Source organism: Meriones unguiculatus, chromosome 11 (assembly GCF_030254825.1).
Source record: "Meriones unguiculatus strain TT.TT164.6M chromosome 11, Bangor_MerUng_6.1, whole genome shotgun sequence".
NCBI classification, from domain to species: domain Eukaryota; kingdom Metazoa; phylum Chordata; class Mammalia; order Rodentia; family Muridae; genus Meriones; species Meriones unguiculatus.
The window spans coordinates 55,256,727-55,273,426 of NC_083359.1; the positions used below are offsets into that span (position 1 = coordinate 55,256,727).

Here is a 16,700-nt window from a genome sequence, read left to right on the forward strand (position 1 = left end):
GTTCAGGACACCACACAGCAATAAGGACATATTTGTTTTATTCATAGTAAAGTTGTAAAATCATTTGCCTGTCAAGACAGACCATTCCTCTTCTTCCTGCCTCCAGTGACAAGATCATGTCCTGACAGATGCAGAGCAGGAGCTGGTAACCACAGGGGTTATCTGTGGACCTGCTGCAGCACCCTGGCTTGGGAAGGAATCAGGCAGACACAGCAATAACTTTAAACTACTCAGTGACTACATTGAGAAGACATATAACCAAGAGAGGAGAACTTTCGAATTACTAAAGATGCAATTATTATTATTATCTTCTAAAACTGGAAGTAAAGAAGGTAAGAACCTGCTCTCTTTCATGTTCAACTGTGCCAGAGGAACCAAAGTGGCCTTTATGCTCCACAGAACTAATATCTTAAGAAACAGCAGTCTTGGCCAGACACCATTCCTTACTACCCAAATTGGGAGGTTGTGTTTTTAAGATCTGATGTCTTAGCAGAAAGGCTCAGATATACGCCCAGTAATGACAAGATGGGAGGGTAAAAGGAGAAATATGGGGTCAAAGGATCTTACACTTACACTTGTGTGTGTGTGTGTGTGTGTGTGTGTGTGTGTGTGTGTGAGACATCCTTTCTAGCAAGGGTATTTAGGAAGGCACTTACAATGGGAAAAAAAAGTAAGTTCTATTGTGACTCTTTTATGGCTTTCGTTATCAAATAAGGCTCCAATTCCTTTAAAATTTAAATTTGTTTAAATTAACTACCTTCCAGCCTCCATTTAAAAGAAACTAAATGGTCCATATGTCAGTGCCTATGGAAAGCAATCAGGGACAAATGAGAAAGCTGGGGATAATCCTTAGGCTGAGGGCTGGAGAGATGGCTCAGTAGTTACGAGCACTTGCTGCTCCCAGCACCCACATAGAGGCTCAAAACCATCTGTAAGTCCAATTCCAGGAATCCAAAGATATCCTCTGGCTTCCCTGGGCATCAGGCATAAGGTATATAGACATACACGAAGGAAAACCCTCATATACATAAAAACAAAAAACTTTTTTTTTTTTGAGACAGTTTTGTCTGTGTATTCTTGGCTGTTCTGGAACTCACTCTGTAGAACAGGCTGGCCTTGAACTCACAGTGATCCTCCTGTCTCTCCTTCCTGAGTGCTGGGATTAAAGGCATGTGCCACCACTACCCAACCTTTTTTTTTTTTTTTTTTTAAGAGACATAGCCTGAGTCTTTTCATTCAGGTTGGTCCTACTTTTGAACCAGTACCTTTAGAAACTACCAGTGAATGCTGGCTGTCCTTCACTAACATACTTTTCCTAAGGAAACCAAGGAAAGAGACAGGGGGTGGTTTTCTAGAGGGGGTGACTTAAAAGGGAGCAGGGAATGTGGCTGTATACCTGGGTGAGAGCTACAAGGACTCATCAGGGTCTAATGCCAGCCATGCCCAAAGGCAATGAAAGGGATGGTTAAAAACAAAAACAACCATGGAGACTGTCTCCCTGAAAAAAGCAGTCACTATAGGGAAGGACTAACTTTGTCAAAAAGCATTTTAAGAAGGGAAGGGGGCAATGTGAGAAGGGGGAAGAGATGGGGAGGAGGGGAAGAATGAGAAGAAGGAGGGCTTATGCCAGGCATCGTCTAGCTCATCCTTCTCAAGACCTCAGCTTTCCACGACCTGGATTGTGCACTCTACCCAACTTTAACTGTGCACAAAAACGCTGCTTCTTCAAAGGAATGAGGCTGGTCCTCAGGGTAGTGAGCCCTAAGCTTGCTCCAAAGGTGGTAAAGGGAAAACCGTTCTCAGCTCCAGCAGCTCCAGCGGTGCGACCCAAAAGTATAAACACATGGACCACAGCACATTACAAGTGGGCACGGGTTTTTATTCTCAGTGCATGGCATTGGTTTCTGTTCATCAGCAAAAAGCTTTATTGGTTCCAAAAAAATTACCCCCTTTAAAACTCCTTTTCATCCTGTGTCAATGGGATAACACATTTGCAGTACAGATTTGTCAGTTTATAGCTTCCCCCCTCCCAAGAACCACATAAATACATGCAAAAAACATTATACATAGAGCTTAAATAATATCAAATGCAAATACAGATTGGGTGCACTGTTAAGCTGAACTGCAAACTATAGCAACACACGCTGGGATATACATTGCTTTGATATCATGTCTGTCATGCAGACCACAAAAGTCAATTTTCTGGTTTTTTTTTTTTCCTTTTTCTTTTGTACAAAAATACCAGTGCTCATTATACTAGTTAATGAGAAGAAACTCAAAATTCCTATCTGCATGCCGATTAGAAAAGATGGCGTAGATCAATTTGTTGGCACATATATGGCATATTTACATATGGCATATATACATACGGGGAGAAAACATGAACCAAAGGCTGATTCAGTTGCAGGGAGCTCATCTCCCGTCACCTCTCCCAACCAAGAAGAAAGGGGACAGCAGGCCTAACTGCAGAGCTGGGAAGGCAAAAGTTCTGGCTCTGAGCTAACGGAAGGGAGGGAGGGTGGGTGTCTGGTCTATTCTGAGGAGGAGGCTGGAATGGCTTTAGAACAGTAGGCATTGTAAGTGTCCATTCCCCCAGTGCCACGGGGCGGGCCCTGGATGCAGAAGGGGATTGGGTGTGCAGATGGGGATGGTACCACAGGTATCCTCAACTGTAAGGCGGGGGTGGGGGGGAAGGGAAGGGTACAGGAGAGGATTCTGGCACGCTCAAGTTCCAGTGCCCCTCTGGGTTTTCGGCAGTGAGGTAGTCACTCTGATTGAGCTGTGCAACTCTCCCCTAAAGCCTGAAGGCAAAAAAAAAAAAAAAAAAAATCTAAACCCAAGGAATCCATGAGTGCCCAGAGGGAGCCTAGCTGGTCTCTCTTAAGTCTTTTGGGATGAGGATAGTATGTTAAAGACAGCGAAGGACAATTGAGAAGGACCTAGCCTAAGACTGTCAGACAGAGCTGGAAGTAGCCATTGTCGTATTTATCTTTTCCAATTTGGAGCTCTGTCTCCAGTCTGCTGTATCATATGAAACAGAAGGATGTCACAACTCAGATCTCACAACACAGAAACTCACTGATGGGGTCACTCCAGGGGAAAGAGGAAGTGAAAGAAGAATAAAGAAATGAAAACTCCATATCAGAGTAGCCTTGACAACCAGGAGGGACCAGACTGTCATACCATTCTGCCATCTAATTCCTCAAGAGACAGAAACCCAACTGATCCTCAAGCCTGGTTACCAACAAGCCTGGCACTTTCTCTCCATGGCAGCATACACCCATGTCCTGACAGCTGAGAAACCTCTTTGTAGGTGTTTCCTTTGCTACCTGCAGGTTCTTACCCATTTTTCCTAGGTTTATCAAACAAGGGCTCTAGGATATAGTCTCTTTCTCCCCATCAGACCTCTTTCAAATCCGAAGCACCATTTAGGGGAAAGTGTTATTAACTTATGTCATATTTACTCACTGCTACCTGGATCACTGAAACCGAATAGAAAAAACATATAAAAACATAAGCACAGAAACACTTGAACTCATTCAATTCCATATCAACAAAATTCATATTAAAAAAGTCTAGAACCCAACAATTTTTTTTCCCTAAATATAAAGATGGCTGCTCGGAGAAACGAAGTATGTTATAGTTTTTTTTTTAAAACCAATTACAAATATACTGAGTCACCTGTCATGTCAAACAGCTGGTTGTGTGCTCCCTTCCACAGTGTTACATGACGGCACTCTATTTGAAATTCTTTCAACAACATACATACATATATATATATATATATATATATATATATATATATATATATGGCTGACTCAAAAACATCAGTTTCTGATCTAAAGAAAACTATAGTTTTTTTGCATAATATTTCCCTATTTTCTCTCTTACTATGGAAACTAGAACATGCACACACACAAAAACCTGTTGACTTTGAAAAAGTAGACATAAGCCCTCGGAGTAGCCTGCCAGGCACCACAAGATCCTTGGAAGCAAGGATGGTGAAATGGCCCTCGAAGCTGGTTATTGGCTTGCTTTTACAAAATTATCTGAGGTAATCAAATCTTCTAAAGTACTTAAATACACATTTTTAGATAACTAACACCTCAAGTGAGATGCTTTTTCCTCCACAAGATGATTACTGAAGTGTGTAATTTCACAAAATCCAACTTAAACTTTTTCCCTACTTCCTATAATGATGGGTTACGCTGGAATGAGAGTGGAATGGCGACTGTTTCTTTACTCATGCTATCTGGGCAGCTTGGGTGACAAGTGGGGAAAGAAGATCTATAGAAGAAAAGGCTAAGAGTGGACAAGTCCATCTTGCCTTTCTCTCCCAAGTGGAAACCTGTCAGTTCTCATGAGCCTCATGTACCCTCTCTTATTCCCATCCCCTTAGAAAGAGGGAGGCAGGCTTCACTGACCTAATGGGAGACAGGACTAAGGGACATGAATCCACCTGCACAAAAATGCTTAAATCAGCACAGCAGGGATACAAACGGAGCACCTGGGAATGTGCCTCCACCTTGTCCCAGTAAGGCGAAGTCCCTTTTGGTGAACTTTCCAGCTCTTGAGAGGAAGGTGGGCAGAGGATGCTCTGGGCAGTGTTCAGGGCAGAAAGGCACGGGCTTTCCCAGGCTGCCATGGAGCAGGCTGCTGAAGGCTGGAAGAGGGTGTGTGAAAGCCAGGAGAGGGGACAGAGAGCTTTCCAGGGAGGGCCTTTGCACCTTGAATCTGGGCACTGTCAGAAAGTCTCCTCTTTTGGCTATGCATTTTCAACATTGAAGTATTTGCAAAAGTTAGGGACCTCCTTAGAGATGGAAAGCAAAACAAAGCATAGAATAAGGACAAAACAAAGCATAGAATAAGGAAAGTGAAGAGAATGGCAAAGCTGGTACCCAGGCATCTAGCCTGCAGGGAGATTTTCTTAGACCTGGGAAGGATTGGCTCTTTAGTCCCTCCCAAGGATTTGTAACACTCATTCCCCCAACAGTAGTTTCTGCCCTGAAAGAACCTTGGCAAATGCTCTTGAAAATAGTCTGCTTCTTGATTTCTGGTCCTAGGCCTGCCCCATATTGGTCCTGAAACTCTTCATCTAGCTAGAAGGCAGGGTCATGCCCCATTCATTCTCTTGCTACTCTACAAGGAGGAAGCTCAGGCTTATGGTAAAAACTGTCTATTACACATATGCAAGCTTCACGGTCATGGCTGATTTCCCTGGCACTTAGAAACCCCTATGCACCCAAGAAGATTGACATTCAGAAGTCGGAGCTGACCCGGTAACAACAGGGAACTATTTCACCAACTCATTTGCTCCAAAGAGACCATTTTAGCCAAGAAACCTGCCAGCCTCTAGAATTAAAATGAAAGGTTCTCTTGGGGCCAGAAGGGCCACAGTTGACTCAACATGTCCATGTCCTTTCAATTCTTGTAACTACCACAGCTTTTAAAAAAAGAATAAAAGGAAAGATGATAAGGGTCATAGAGAATCTAAGATCCAGAGAACCTTGGAGAGGTCAGACTGAAGGGCAGGAAGAGCTTGAGGCCTTAGAGCATACATTTTCAAAATAGAAAAAAAAATGTTTTGAGAATAATCACTCTACTGAAGCACAAACACAGGGTATTTGTCTCTCCCTGAGCCCACAACTTAGCTTGTAAATGGCAGAAACTCAGAGAATAAAATCTCCGAGTCAGGAGGTGGTGACACATGTGGGAATGCTGTGGAATCTTTGGGTTGGGTGATGCCAAGGAGTACTATCATTGTTTCTTTAAAAATGACAACTGGTATACCTAAGGAGGAGATCTACCATTACCTGCCCAGGGTTTGAATCCTTGTAGGTCTCTGCTCTTGCTTCTTCATGGTCAGGTGGGGGTTCTCACACACTTAGGTGCAGCTGACATAACAGTGACAAGTCCCATCATTACCTTATAGATGGGACAGAAGAGAAAAGAAACAGGGAAAGCAGGGACGGGAATTAGAGAACAGAAGTTCAAACTGATGTCTCCAGGCTTTGCAGAGGGCTGCCGGAATGGGAGGCAATGATTTGCTCTTGGTTGCAATCCACGGCATTGTTGTTTGTGTTGTCTTGAGGAGCAGCCTCACCATCCAACAGGAGCACCCTAGTCTCCTCCTTAGTAGTTGATATATTATCTTCTTTATCACCTATTAATGTCTGTGGACATTCCTCTTCTGCAGTATATTCAGGCGAGGTCATGAAACTGTGGATGGAGCTTTGGTTGTTGGAATTTTGAATGGCGTCTTGGACATTATGGAACATTTTGACCACTTTGATCTATACCAGGGGAACAAGAAAGAGGATGAGAAGATAGGGAGGTGAGAATTTACAAGCAGAACAAGAAAACTTGAGTGGTTAGGGGAGAAAAACAAAACCCGAGCCACCAAACATGATGGCTCAACGACCCAAACCATTGCACACTTCAGATCTCAAGCACAAGGGGTGGAGTGAGTGATGCAGACAATAAGAACACTTCAAAGGTTGCATTCCAAGAAGCAGCACAAAGCAAACTTAGCATTTCCAAACAACCCTCTCTTAAAATGAAGTCAAACCAGGAATTTCATTAGTTCTTTTGGATGTAGTGCAGCATGTAGGAACCAAGTTGACATTAATGAATGAACTTAAAAGACAATTCACATGGTGACTTTCTGTATGGAGGCCAAACCTTTTGTGAATGTGGAATGGGAAAATTACACACTGCAGTTTTGTGATATGTTTAAACCCCTCAAAAGCCAACATTCACCAATCTGCGCACGATAAACACCGGGTGATGCGTGACCCTGGGTACTGTGCACAGGCAGACAAACTAACCTTCATTCTACAGCATGCGGGAAATTAAACGTCCCTAACTGTTGGTTCAGAAGACATGCACATCTTTACATCCCACAACCTCCACTGTGTCCCCTCTGCCACAAAAGCCTCCCCGCTATGCGCTCGTCCTCTAGAAGATGCAGATAAATCATCGGTGGGAAAAGAAGCCTTTCCCTGTCTATTGAGGAAGGCCTGGTGTTCACCATTCAAGTGCACGTCTATGCCCAATCTACAGCAATGTTGCTCAAACCCGAAGTGTAAATTCATGCTGCTTTGCCCAGCCATTTGCATAGTGTGAAGAGGAACATGACCCAGTGTGAAAGAAGCAGAGGATCTGGACAGAAACCTAATCCAGGAGGCCAGAATTAAATGACTGGCTTTTCTGACAGGACAGTGGAAAATAATGAAGAAAGGAGACACTTTGCAGTGTTCCTGGGGAGAGGACAAACATGTTGCCCTGTCAGTCTTCAGTCTGCTGCTGAGAAGAAGGGGCTCAGTCAGTCAGTCAGTCAGTAAGGAGTCTAGAGAAGACTGGCTGCAATCAATACTGGGAGTAGCTTTTGCTTAATCATTAGCATTTATCCTTTTGGTGTCTCCCCCTCCACTGTTATTGTTTTGCTAATTCTACATTTCTGAACTGTGTTACTCAAGCATGGTTTATAATCTGGGTTGATTATAAACTGGAGTTGATTATAGACTGGAGTGCGGTGTTGGGGAGGGTTAGATGCCAGAGGGAGGCCAGGAAAGGCTGGGGGTTATAAGATGGTTTTTGTTGGGGGAAGTGGTCAATCCTTGTCTGGTTCAGATGCATTCTCAGAAAAGAAATGAGAGTAATGCAAAAGAAATTGCTAGGTCAGGAGGAGGTTAGGAAGGAGTAGAAGACATTGGGGTAAGAGTGTCTCTTTCATTCTTCTGCTGTTAAATAAAAATAATTCCTACAGAAGAAGCAAGAGTATGGAGGTAGCATCACACAGTCAGCCAAATAAACCAGCTGGATTTCCTGTCCTGGGACCTCTCATAATTTTACTGATCCCTCAAAGACATTGCCTACAGCAGCCTCACCATCAGAACTGTGGTTCTCTCTTCTCTGCTGAGGCTTTCCTTCTGTGGCCTCTCTCCTCTATAGTAGCTACAAACCCATCCATGACTAGAGTGTTCAGAGCTTGGAAGGCAAGGGACTCTTGTCACTCAACTGTCAACTCAACGTTGCAGCATACATGAGAAGCGTAAAGGCATCTGGGACCTCCTGGAAGACAGTGAGGGACTGCTTTCCATCCTTCTGTAGATCTACTGACCATCTATCTGGTGGTGGCTTTCACCAGTCAGGTTGCCTCTGTTCAAATCTGGGTAAGATCAGGCAGAATGGAGGCTCCTAACGTCTGGGTGGTCCCAAGTTAGCCTATACTTGAAATATTTGCACAAGATAAGTTAGATTAAATGAGCTCAAACTCAGTGTCTTCTCCCTTAGCCCTGGTATAGATACTCTGGTGTGGGGAAAAGTCCAAAGCCTCCTCTCCTTGGTAGGTGCATAGCAGTATTTTTGTTGTATGCTGTTGTATGCTGTTGTATGCTCCACATTTCTCAGGGTCTTACAGAAGGGAAGGGACCTTTATATCTATCGCTAGTTCATTGTCTTCTAGTTTTTTGTTTGTTTGTTTGTTTTGTTTTGTTTGTTTTTAAGCAACTGGACAGTTTATTGTAGCAATTATATGTGAAATCCATTATAAAACAAGAGTTTAGTTTTGAAAATTAGGGTTGAAGAGTCTGGGGCTTGTCTGTGGGCTTTTTCTTTCCCCTGTTGGGGTGATTCATAACACTCTTATGGGCAAACAAATAAAGGAGATAGAGTGAAGAGGGATGGGCAGGTGGGAAGCAAAGAACAGTCATCTATTAGATATCAAGACTTCTAGAGACTTCGGGGAGCCAGGCACCTGTAAGGGACCTCAAGCAAGGAGTCACGGAACTGGGGAGAACCACCTGGACCAGGGGGTAGGGGAAAGGGTGAGGGAGAGAGGCAGGGGCCTGGGCCAGAGTACTCAACTCCAATACTGGCTCAGAGAACATGTGCTGATGGACAGTCACCAGTGGACGCCAGGCTGGCATCCCGTGCCAGGAGCACAGGGTCTGGTGTGTGAGCAGTTTGTGGGGACAAGGAGGGCTGGTAGAGCTCGCACAGGGAGAGTCACACATTCCCCACTTAGCCAGCCACCTGGAACATCATTTCTCAAAAGCTCTGGGCAATGTTTCTTGAGGGGCTGATTGAAGAGTAATTCCTTCAAGAGGCAGGAGCTGGCCCATCAGGGGAGAGTGGAGCACACTCTGAGCTCAGTGTAGATCTGAGGAAGGTGCTATTTATCCGCTGGAATATTTTACTTTTCTACTCGCCTTTCATAGGCTAGGGTTAGAGACGTCCTTCTAGAGGGAAGCCTTTGGGACCTTAGGAAGAGCACATGCCCAATTGAAGCCATTTAAAGCACCCTGGAATGGGAAAGTGGGCTTTGAAAATATACAACTTCAACTCCTAGGACCTCCAGGGAAGGGACATGCTAGAGAAGGAGCACACGTGGCCCATCTCTTCTATGGTCTAAACTTTTGGGGGCTCAGGGCACATGGCTTACAAGCTCCTCTGAGCCCACTGGTCTCTGGCCTCTGCCATTGAGTCCCTGGGCAGCCAGCACTAGCCCTTTCTACCACAGAAATGAATGGTAAAGCAGGACAGAAACTAGTTAGAAAGGATGGGAGAACTAAGAAAAAAAGGGATTAAGAAAGGAATGTGGAAGGACTAGAGTGAGAGGCTTTTGCACTTTGCAGGGCAAGACTTATTTAGTGCCTTCAGGCCTGTCTTTGAGGGGTGTGGGGGGACAGAAGGTATCACTATATCACTATAACTCAACTCCCATTCCCAACTCATACCAGAATTCTGGAAAACCTGCCCCACAGTCATGTGAAACACAGACAATGCGACGTAGGGCTGACGGGGGCGGCGGGGGAATCCCTGTGATGTGTGAGACGGTGGAGCATGGAATCGCCTCGCTGGACAGCAAGCTGAATGCCTCTCCTCTGCTCCACAAAGGGAAGTTAAACCAGCCAGAAAGAGGAAGGCATTAGCAAGTGCCCGGCAACCTCCCAGCGAGAGTAGCCAGGTCTGAGGCTGAAACCTGACAGGTGCTAATTAAGCCTGGGCAGTCAGGGTTTCCTGAAACAGAATGTACAAAATACAATACACAGGGTTGGCTGGTTCACAATCAAACTAGATGAAAAGATGAGAAAACAGGGGGGCTCTTAAGAAACTTCTAAACTCATAACCCTCTTGCCTCAGCTTCCTGAGAGCTGGGATGCCATAGACCACCAAGTGGGCCAAAAGGTTTTATTTCTGCTGCTCATGTGTGCATTAAATAGTTCTTGAACGAGCGTTTGATTTAACCATCTCTGAGAGGTTAAGAAAACAGAGGCTGGACTAACTTCTTCTTTCCAGTGGAGTTATAACTTTCGTTGCCAGCTAACAGTGTAGTGGTAGCGGAAAGAAATGTAACTAGTCAACAAGTTCAGTCCTGGCTCCATTAGCACAGGCCCTGGTGAAGGGTCCCGGGATAGGCTCCCACACGTCCAAGAGAGTTCCTAGGTCTTTGTTGTAACTAATCTCATATCTAAAGAGGCAGAGTCAGAAGAGGAGGGAAGGAACAAAGCAGCAAGCAAAATCTGAGGCTAAACAAAGCAAAGCAAAGCAAAACAAACAAACAAACAAGAAAAGAAGCAGCAAGCAATGCAGAGGAACAATCAGAAAATAGGGTTATTGTCTTTAAAACAGTTAAGGTATAACTTTCCAACATAAAAAAATTAAATAAAAGGGCATACAGCCTGGTTTTAGCTGGAGTTGGGGGAGGATTGTTTTTTGTTTTTTTTTTTGTCTTTTCTTTCCTTAAGTCAAAAGATCAAAGGTGGAAAAAAAAAAACACAAAAGGACAAGTAACCACGGTTGGTTAAAGTGGATGTCACGTGCTCTCTTGTGGTCGATTTAGCAAATCATGCATTGTAACAGGCTCTGACTCACTGCCCACAGGAGGAGGTGGACCGGCAGAGGAGGTGGAAGGGGAAGATTTGACTGGTGCCACTGCTTCTGAATAGGAGCTAGGAGCCAGCTTTACATCAAGGTGTTGGTTCATGTTCTGTCGCTTTAGGACTCCCTTAAAAGAAGCTCCCGTCTGGAATGTGTTAATTACTTCAATCTGTAAAGAATCAGAGAGTGAGACAGCTTTGCTCCACAGAGAGAAGGAAGAGGAAGGCGGGGTGAGGAGGGCTGGGGAAAGGGGTTGGAGAGCAAGAGTGATAACCCTCAAACTAAGAGCAACAGGTGAAAAAGAGGTGGAAGAGGGCATTAATTGCAAACCACACTTCGTTTAAAGAATTATTTGCTATGGATTTTCAAACACTCAGCTACAGTTCAGTTTTCTTTTCTCTGTAGCCCAGATTGGACAGGTGTCCAAAGGCCTTTAAAATGTAAAAGAACTTCTCCCCACAACTAAAAGCTAGGCAGAGACCAGTGGCTTATTCATTATTTTGACTTGTACTCTTAAAAATAAGGCAAGCAATTTGACATACCAGAAACAAAATATGTAGTACTGAAATTTAAGGCTCGAGAGCCTCTAAGTCAATCAATTTTTTTTTTTTTTTGCAAAATTTCCAGGAAAATAACTTGTGTTTAAAGAAAAATGGGGAATACGTAGTCTACACACAGTGGCCATGGTGAAAAGACTCCTACACTCGGCTGCTTAGTTTGGATGACTTTCCTGATCCTTCCTCTGGCTGCAGTGAAGCTCAGGATTCTGAGGCAGAATTCGGCTCATTGCCACAAAGCCCTGGAGACCTTTCCTGGCAGGCTGGTGCCCCACGGGTGGCAGTGCTGGAAGGCTGGAACTCTTGGACCACTTGTCTATCAGATCAGGCCGTTGGCTTTCAGCTTACTCCTCAGGGATGCAGGCAATTAATAACCACCACTTTCCCCGAAGATGCACTGCTCTGGGTCTTAATCAATCTACTACCCTTTTTCTTGACTCCTAAGTACTGAGGAACAAATAGAAAGGGATTCATTTATCCTTCACAGATCAGTTGGGATCCTCTTAGGACTACCGGGGATGGGGGTGGCAGAAAGAAGGTGCTGACTCTGTCCTTTGACTCTACCCTAGAAGATGGGATGGCAGGTGCCTCCTGAGTCAGGCTCCTGTTCCTGTATACAAGCCTCTGGAGAAGCCGAGAAATGCTTAGGAAGAGACCAAGCTTGAGCTAAAACACCACCCTTAAGGTGGTCTGAGGGCTGAAGATGTAGGAGGTGAGGGCTGCCCTTGAGAAGGCTGTAGCCCCATAAAGAAGTCAGAGGCTCCTTCCTAGGTGCTTACAGTGTTATACTGTCCATTCTGCACAAATGAAATTGCACTCCACATTTACTGTGCTAGGAGTACAGCCCTTTAATTCTTCAAATATTTGCTCTCTAGCGTTTTTATCTTCCCCAAACTACAGGGTAAAGGTGAAAAGAACTGCCTAGAATCAGGTAAAGGGACAATCCAAACCAGGCCTGGACAGGAGCTTTGCAGCATTTCCCCTCCCCAACCCCTGCCCCCATGCTGCAATATGACGGACGATGGACAATCCGATCAGCAGCCAGACAGTACGTGTTTTGTAGGGATCCAGCTGAGGCTGAGCAATCGGTGGGGGTGGGAGGACTTTGGACATGGAAGGTGCAGTTAGCACACTAGCCTCATTTGCTCAATCAGGTGCCAATCATAACAGACCGGATGGATCTTGTCAGTGGCATCTTTAACAGGTTGCCTTTAGAGCCTAAATTTAGGCCTTTGATTATCTGTTTTTGAAGTCGGATCTAGCTAATATAGCCCAGGCTGGCCTGGAACTAGGAATCCTTCCATCTCTGCCTCCTGAGTGCTGAGATTACAGACATGTGCCACCATGCTTGGCCTCAAATTTAGGCTTAAAAGCCATTCTGGCCCAGCTACCATATGCTCTAGTAGGGAAAGAAGTATGCCTAAAGCTATGTGTGCAGTGGGATTAAACAGAGGAGTACAGGCAAGGGAATGGAAACTGGCAGTGAAGGAAAAGGAAGGTCCATGAATCTCAGCTCCCCAGAAGGAAAACTGCCAAGAAGAAAGGAGGTCCTGGAATGAGGGATCCTGGCTAGGAAAACACAACAAAACAAAACAGTCACACAGTAGAAGAGGAGGCAGGTGATCCTGGATGGAAGAAAAGCAAAGAGGTTATTTTGAAAAAAGCAGACCTGAAAGACGGCAACAGGGACTTTAGAGGTGGGAGGCAAGGTGCTAAGATCTACAGGCACCGGAAGGACTCAGAGGGAGGGCTGGTGGAGGTGGGGACCATCATGAGGCAGTCTTTGCTGGTCACAATTTGATTCCCTTCCTGGGAGAGAGAGGAAAGGAGCCCCAGGGTTTTCTACCTATATCTTGCCCACTGTTCTACGTGGTGTCTTGCTCCAGGGAGGATAGTTCCTATCAGGTAGTTTAGAGTGTGCATTTGCTTATCTTCTCTGTGCACCAACGAGGGGAGGAGGATAGTCAAGCAGTTCTCTAAACCAGCCGAAGGCCAGTTTTTGAAAATGAAATATTTTGGAGATCTCTATCCAACTGGGAGGAAGGAATAGGCCTTACTCAGGATAGCCCCCTCAAGATCTTGGAATTGATGGTTTGTTCAGGAATCTTGGCAGTAAAACAATAAAGGGTCAAAGAAAAGAGCAGAGGAAAAGCATTATCAATGCCAAGGCCAGCCTGCTCACCCAGAAGGTAGCTATGCACGGAAAATGTGTGTGTATGTGTGTGTGTGGGGAGGGGTTGTTATGGTTAGGGCTACAAGCAGGGGACTCATTTGTACTCCATTTCAGAAATTATGAGAATGGAAAGGGGTTAGAAGAAAAAACAGCCTCTTCCTTTTTGAGAAATAAGTCTGAATCCTTTCAAGGATATCAGGCACTGACAGACAGCTGTTTATAGCCACTTAATCTTCAGATTCCCCAGAGAGGCCTTGCATCAAGGCAGGACGATAGAAGAAGGTGAGCCCCTTTAACAAAGACCTCCCCAGACAACAGCACTCACCACAAAGGCAGCACAAAGGTCACACCCAGTGACTGCCAGGATGCTAGCTGTTCCTTCCAATTTTATAAAATCACGGTCTTTTATTTCTTCCTTCAAGGCAGGGAAGGCCTACACATTCCCTATCCTGGGGTCATGACTGGAGCTAGAATAGACCTATGTGGGAAGACAGCTCCGAGGACAGACCTGGGATGGGCTGTAGCCAACCAAAGCTAAGAAACTTTGTGGATAGTGGCCCCTGGTCCCATCTGTTGACTATTCCCTCCCAGAAGAATCCCTCCGAGACCTCTGGCCCTGTTGGCCTTGAAGCTAAGGAGCACAGGCTGCCCTTGAGCAGCGAGCCTTACGAAGGGGAAAGGGTGTTGGCTGCCAGGAATTGCTGCTTACCCACCCTTTCCCATGATGGAGAGATTTCTTCCCCCAGGGTGAGGACAAGCTACTACAGAGTACCTGAGTCTGAATCCGGTTTAGACCACGGAACCAGAGGACCTGGCCTCGGCGCAGCTCCATCTCAGCAAGATCAATCTCTTCCTGTCCCTCTTGGAACTCCTCCTTGATAGTGCCATGCCCAGCCTCCTTCAGGAACTTCAGAGAATTGGTTGGTATTGCAGAGATGACCTGAGAGCAGCCACAGCAAAGGGCAGGGCAGACAGCCAAATTGGAGAAGAAAAGATGTTAGCTGGCCTGGGCCAGGCCCTTGAGTGGTTTGTCAGCCACACGCTTTGCCCATCAGGATAGCACCAAGAAGCACCAATCTCTAACCAGTTGTTCCAGCCTCAGCTCTTAGGAAGGTGCCAGCATTCACAGACACACAGAAGGGGGCTTGATTCCTGTCATCTCCCAGCCATGTGCATCGATACACTTCACGATACTCACGCTCAGTCTTTGTCTGGGTTCTTTTTCCCAGTGTGACCCTTGTCTTTTAAGACAGCAGAACAGAAGTACAAAGCAGGCACACAGCGGGAAGAAATGGGGCTGGGGCAAACCAAGCTGGGTGACAGGCACATTGTATATATGGAGTTGAAGGACTGAGAAAGGAACTGGAAGACAGTTAGCTAAGAGTTTCACCCCTTCCTTACTCCCATCCTTAGCTTCTGAAGGGGGCACTAAGGGATTCTCAGCAGAGACATTACATCTGCAGAGAAAAGGCCAGGCTGGAGCTAAGGCTGGTACTAACAGAAGGGTGAAACTTGTTGGAGATTGGTCTGATGCTAATTACTGGCCCTCTGCATAAAAACCTGCCTAAGTCATTAGACCCAACTGGCTAATTAAACAGCCTATACCTGTGCAGGGAAGAATGGGGTAGGCGTGGCTACATTTCCCTGGCTTTGGAGAATACCATAAGGAATCACAGGAGGAGAGGAAGGAGGAGGATGCCACGATGGGTTAGTGTGGAGAAACAACCATGTGGGCCGAGGAAGTATTCCAATAATGGAGTGAAAAGACCCAGATGAAGAATATAAGCAAGTATCATGGGATTATGGATGAAAGGTAGTTCAAGTGAGGAGGATTAGGGTGGATGGCACTGGATGGGGGCTGGGAAATGGATGGTGAGGATACTGAGACAGTGTAAGTGAAATATCTGCTCAACTCAAGGTAAAAAGGCAATTATAAATCTAACAGGTGTTATTTGTGATAGCGGGTTAAATGATACCGTCATGATAATTTTAGGGCTAATAATAAACATTACATAGCCCAACACTCTTTTCTATTATTTACTACAAAAGAAACTCAGCTAAGATGACATTAGTGTCCTTAATATTAACAGTCACAGTACTTTCAACAGGTACTGTCATATTTTTTTGTATAGTAACTATTTACTGGTTAACAACAATTAGTGATGCCTCTTATCCTATATGGGATAAACGGAGCGGTTAAGTGACCTGCCCTGCTCAGCCTGTGAAAAGGAGCAGGGTGATTCAGCCGCCAGAGGCTGTGCTGATCAATGAGCCATACTTCTCTGGAGCATTTGTAGTACTGATTTCTCTCACGAGGTGGTTGGTTATTTAACCGGCCATCATGAAGCACAGGAGGGAGAAGCCCTGAACCAAAGCAGTTCAATAGCTCCTGGCCAGACTGCTGCTTTGTTAGCATGACGTCTGTCCTGTAAACTCTTCTACTTTTAAGATTTTAAGATTCTCAGATTTAATTGCTAAGGAAAAAATTCCACCTTTGTTTAAAAAAAACTTATTATTATTTTTTTTTCTAATCTCTAGGCATGGGCAAAGAACCTAAAGCCCCTCAAGTAAAGGTAAAGATTACCCCAAGATAGAAGTTACCTTGAAATTGTGGAGGGGAGGGGGAAAGAGGGAGAATCAGGTGAAACAAGGACCTGGGAGGCTAGCCACGTGTCCCTCTCGTTCAGAGCAAAGTCTGCAGCACTGGCGATCTGCAGAGGGCACAGCACACTCACCTGGCCCCACAAAAGTTCTCCAATCCCTATGAAGATGCACCACAACCACTGTTCCAGGCTGAGGCTGGTACAGCTGAAGGGCTTACCCCCTAACTCCACGATCAAAATCTGAAACAGAGGAAAATAATGGGCAGTCCAATCACAGGGGGTCAGCCTTCCAGGATCATCAGGGTGGCAGAGACCACAGCGACCACTGCAGGGCCCTTGTGGTGCAAGTCCTATTTTCTTGTGGAACAGGAAAGATTAACTAACAGTGGAGAAGGGTGACAGAAATAGTTTTTATAGAACACTTTGATGGGAATCATGCTGTCACTATGACTATTGTGACAGTGATTAGCAAATGGTCTGGCA

The 16,700-nt window shown here is 45.2% G+C and overlaps 1 protein-coding gene across 6 annotated transcripts in view; it reads right to left on the reverse strand.

The window, feature by feature from the left end:
- Positions 1 to 1,858: 1,858 nt before the first annotated feature.
- Positions 1,859 to 16,700, reverse strand: part of Atp2b4 (ATPase plasma membrane Ca2+ transporting 4) — a 104,787-nt gene continuing 89,945 nt past the window's right edge. For 3 of the 6 annotated variants that reach the window (XM_060364323.1, XM_021633768.2, XM_060364322.1), the window contains 3 exons: positions 16,350 to 16,457; positions 14,387 to 14,554; positions 1,859 to 6,293 (listed from right to left, as the gene is read on the reverse strand). In XM_060364323.1, the coding sequence (XP_060220306.1) occupies positions 5,991 to 6,293; positions 14,387 to 14,554; positions 16,350 to 16,457 (579 nt within the window). In that variant the 3' untranslated portion in view covers positions 1,859 to 5,990. Of the gene's footprint in view, positions 6,294 to 10,878; positions 11,054 to 14,386; positions 14,555 to 16,349; positions 16,458 to 16,700 lie in introns of all 6 variants that reach the window. The other 3 variants (XM_060364324.1, XM_021633769.2, XM_021633770.2) reach the window with 2 other exon arrangements.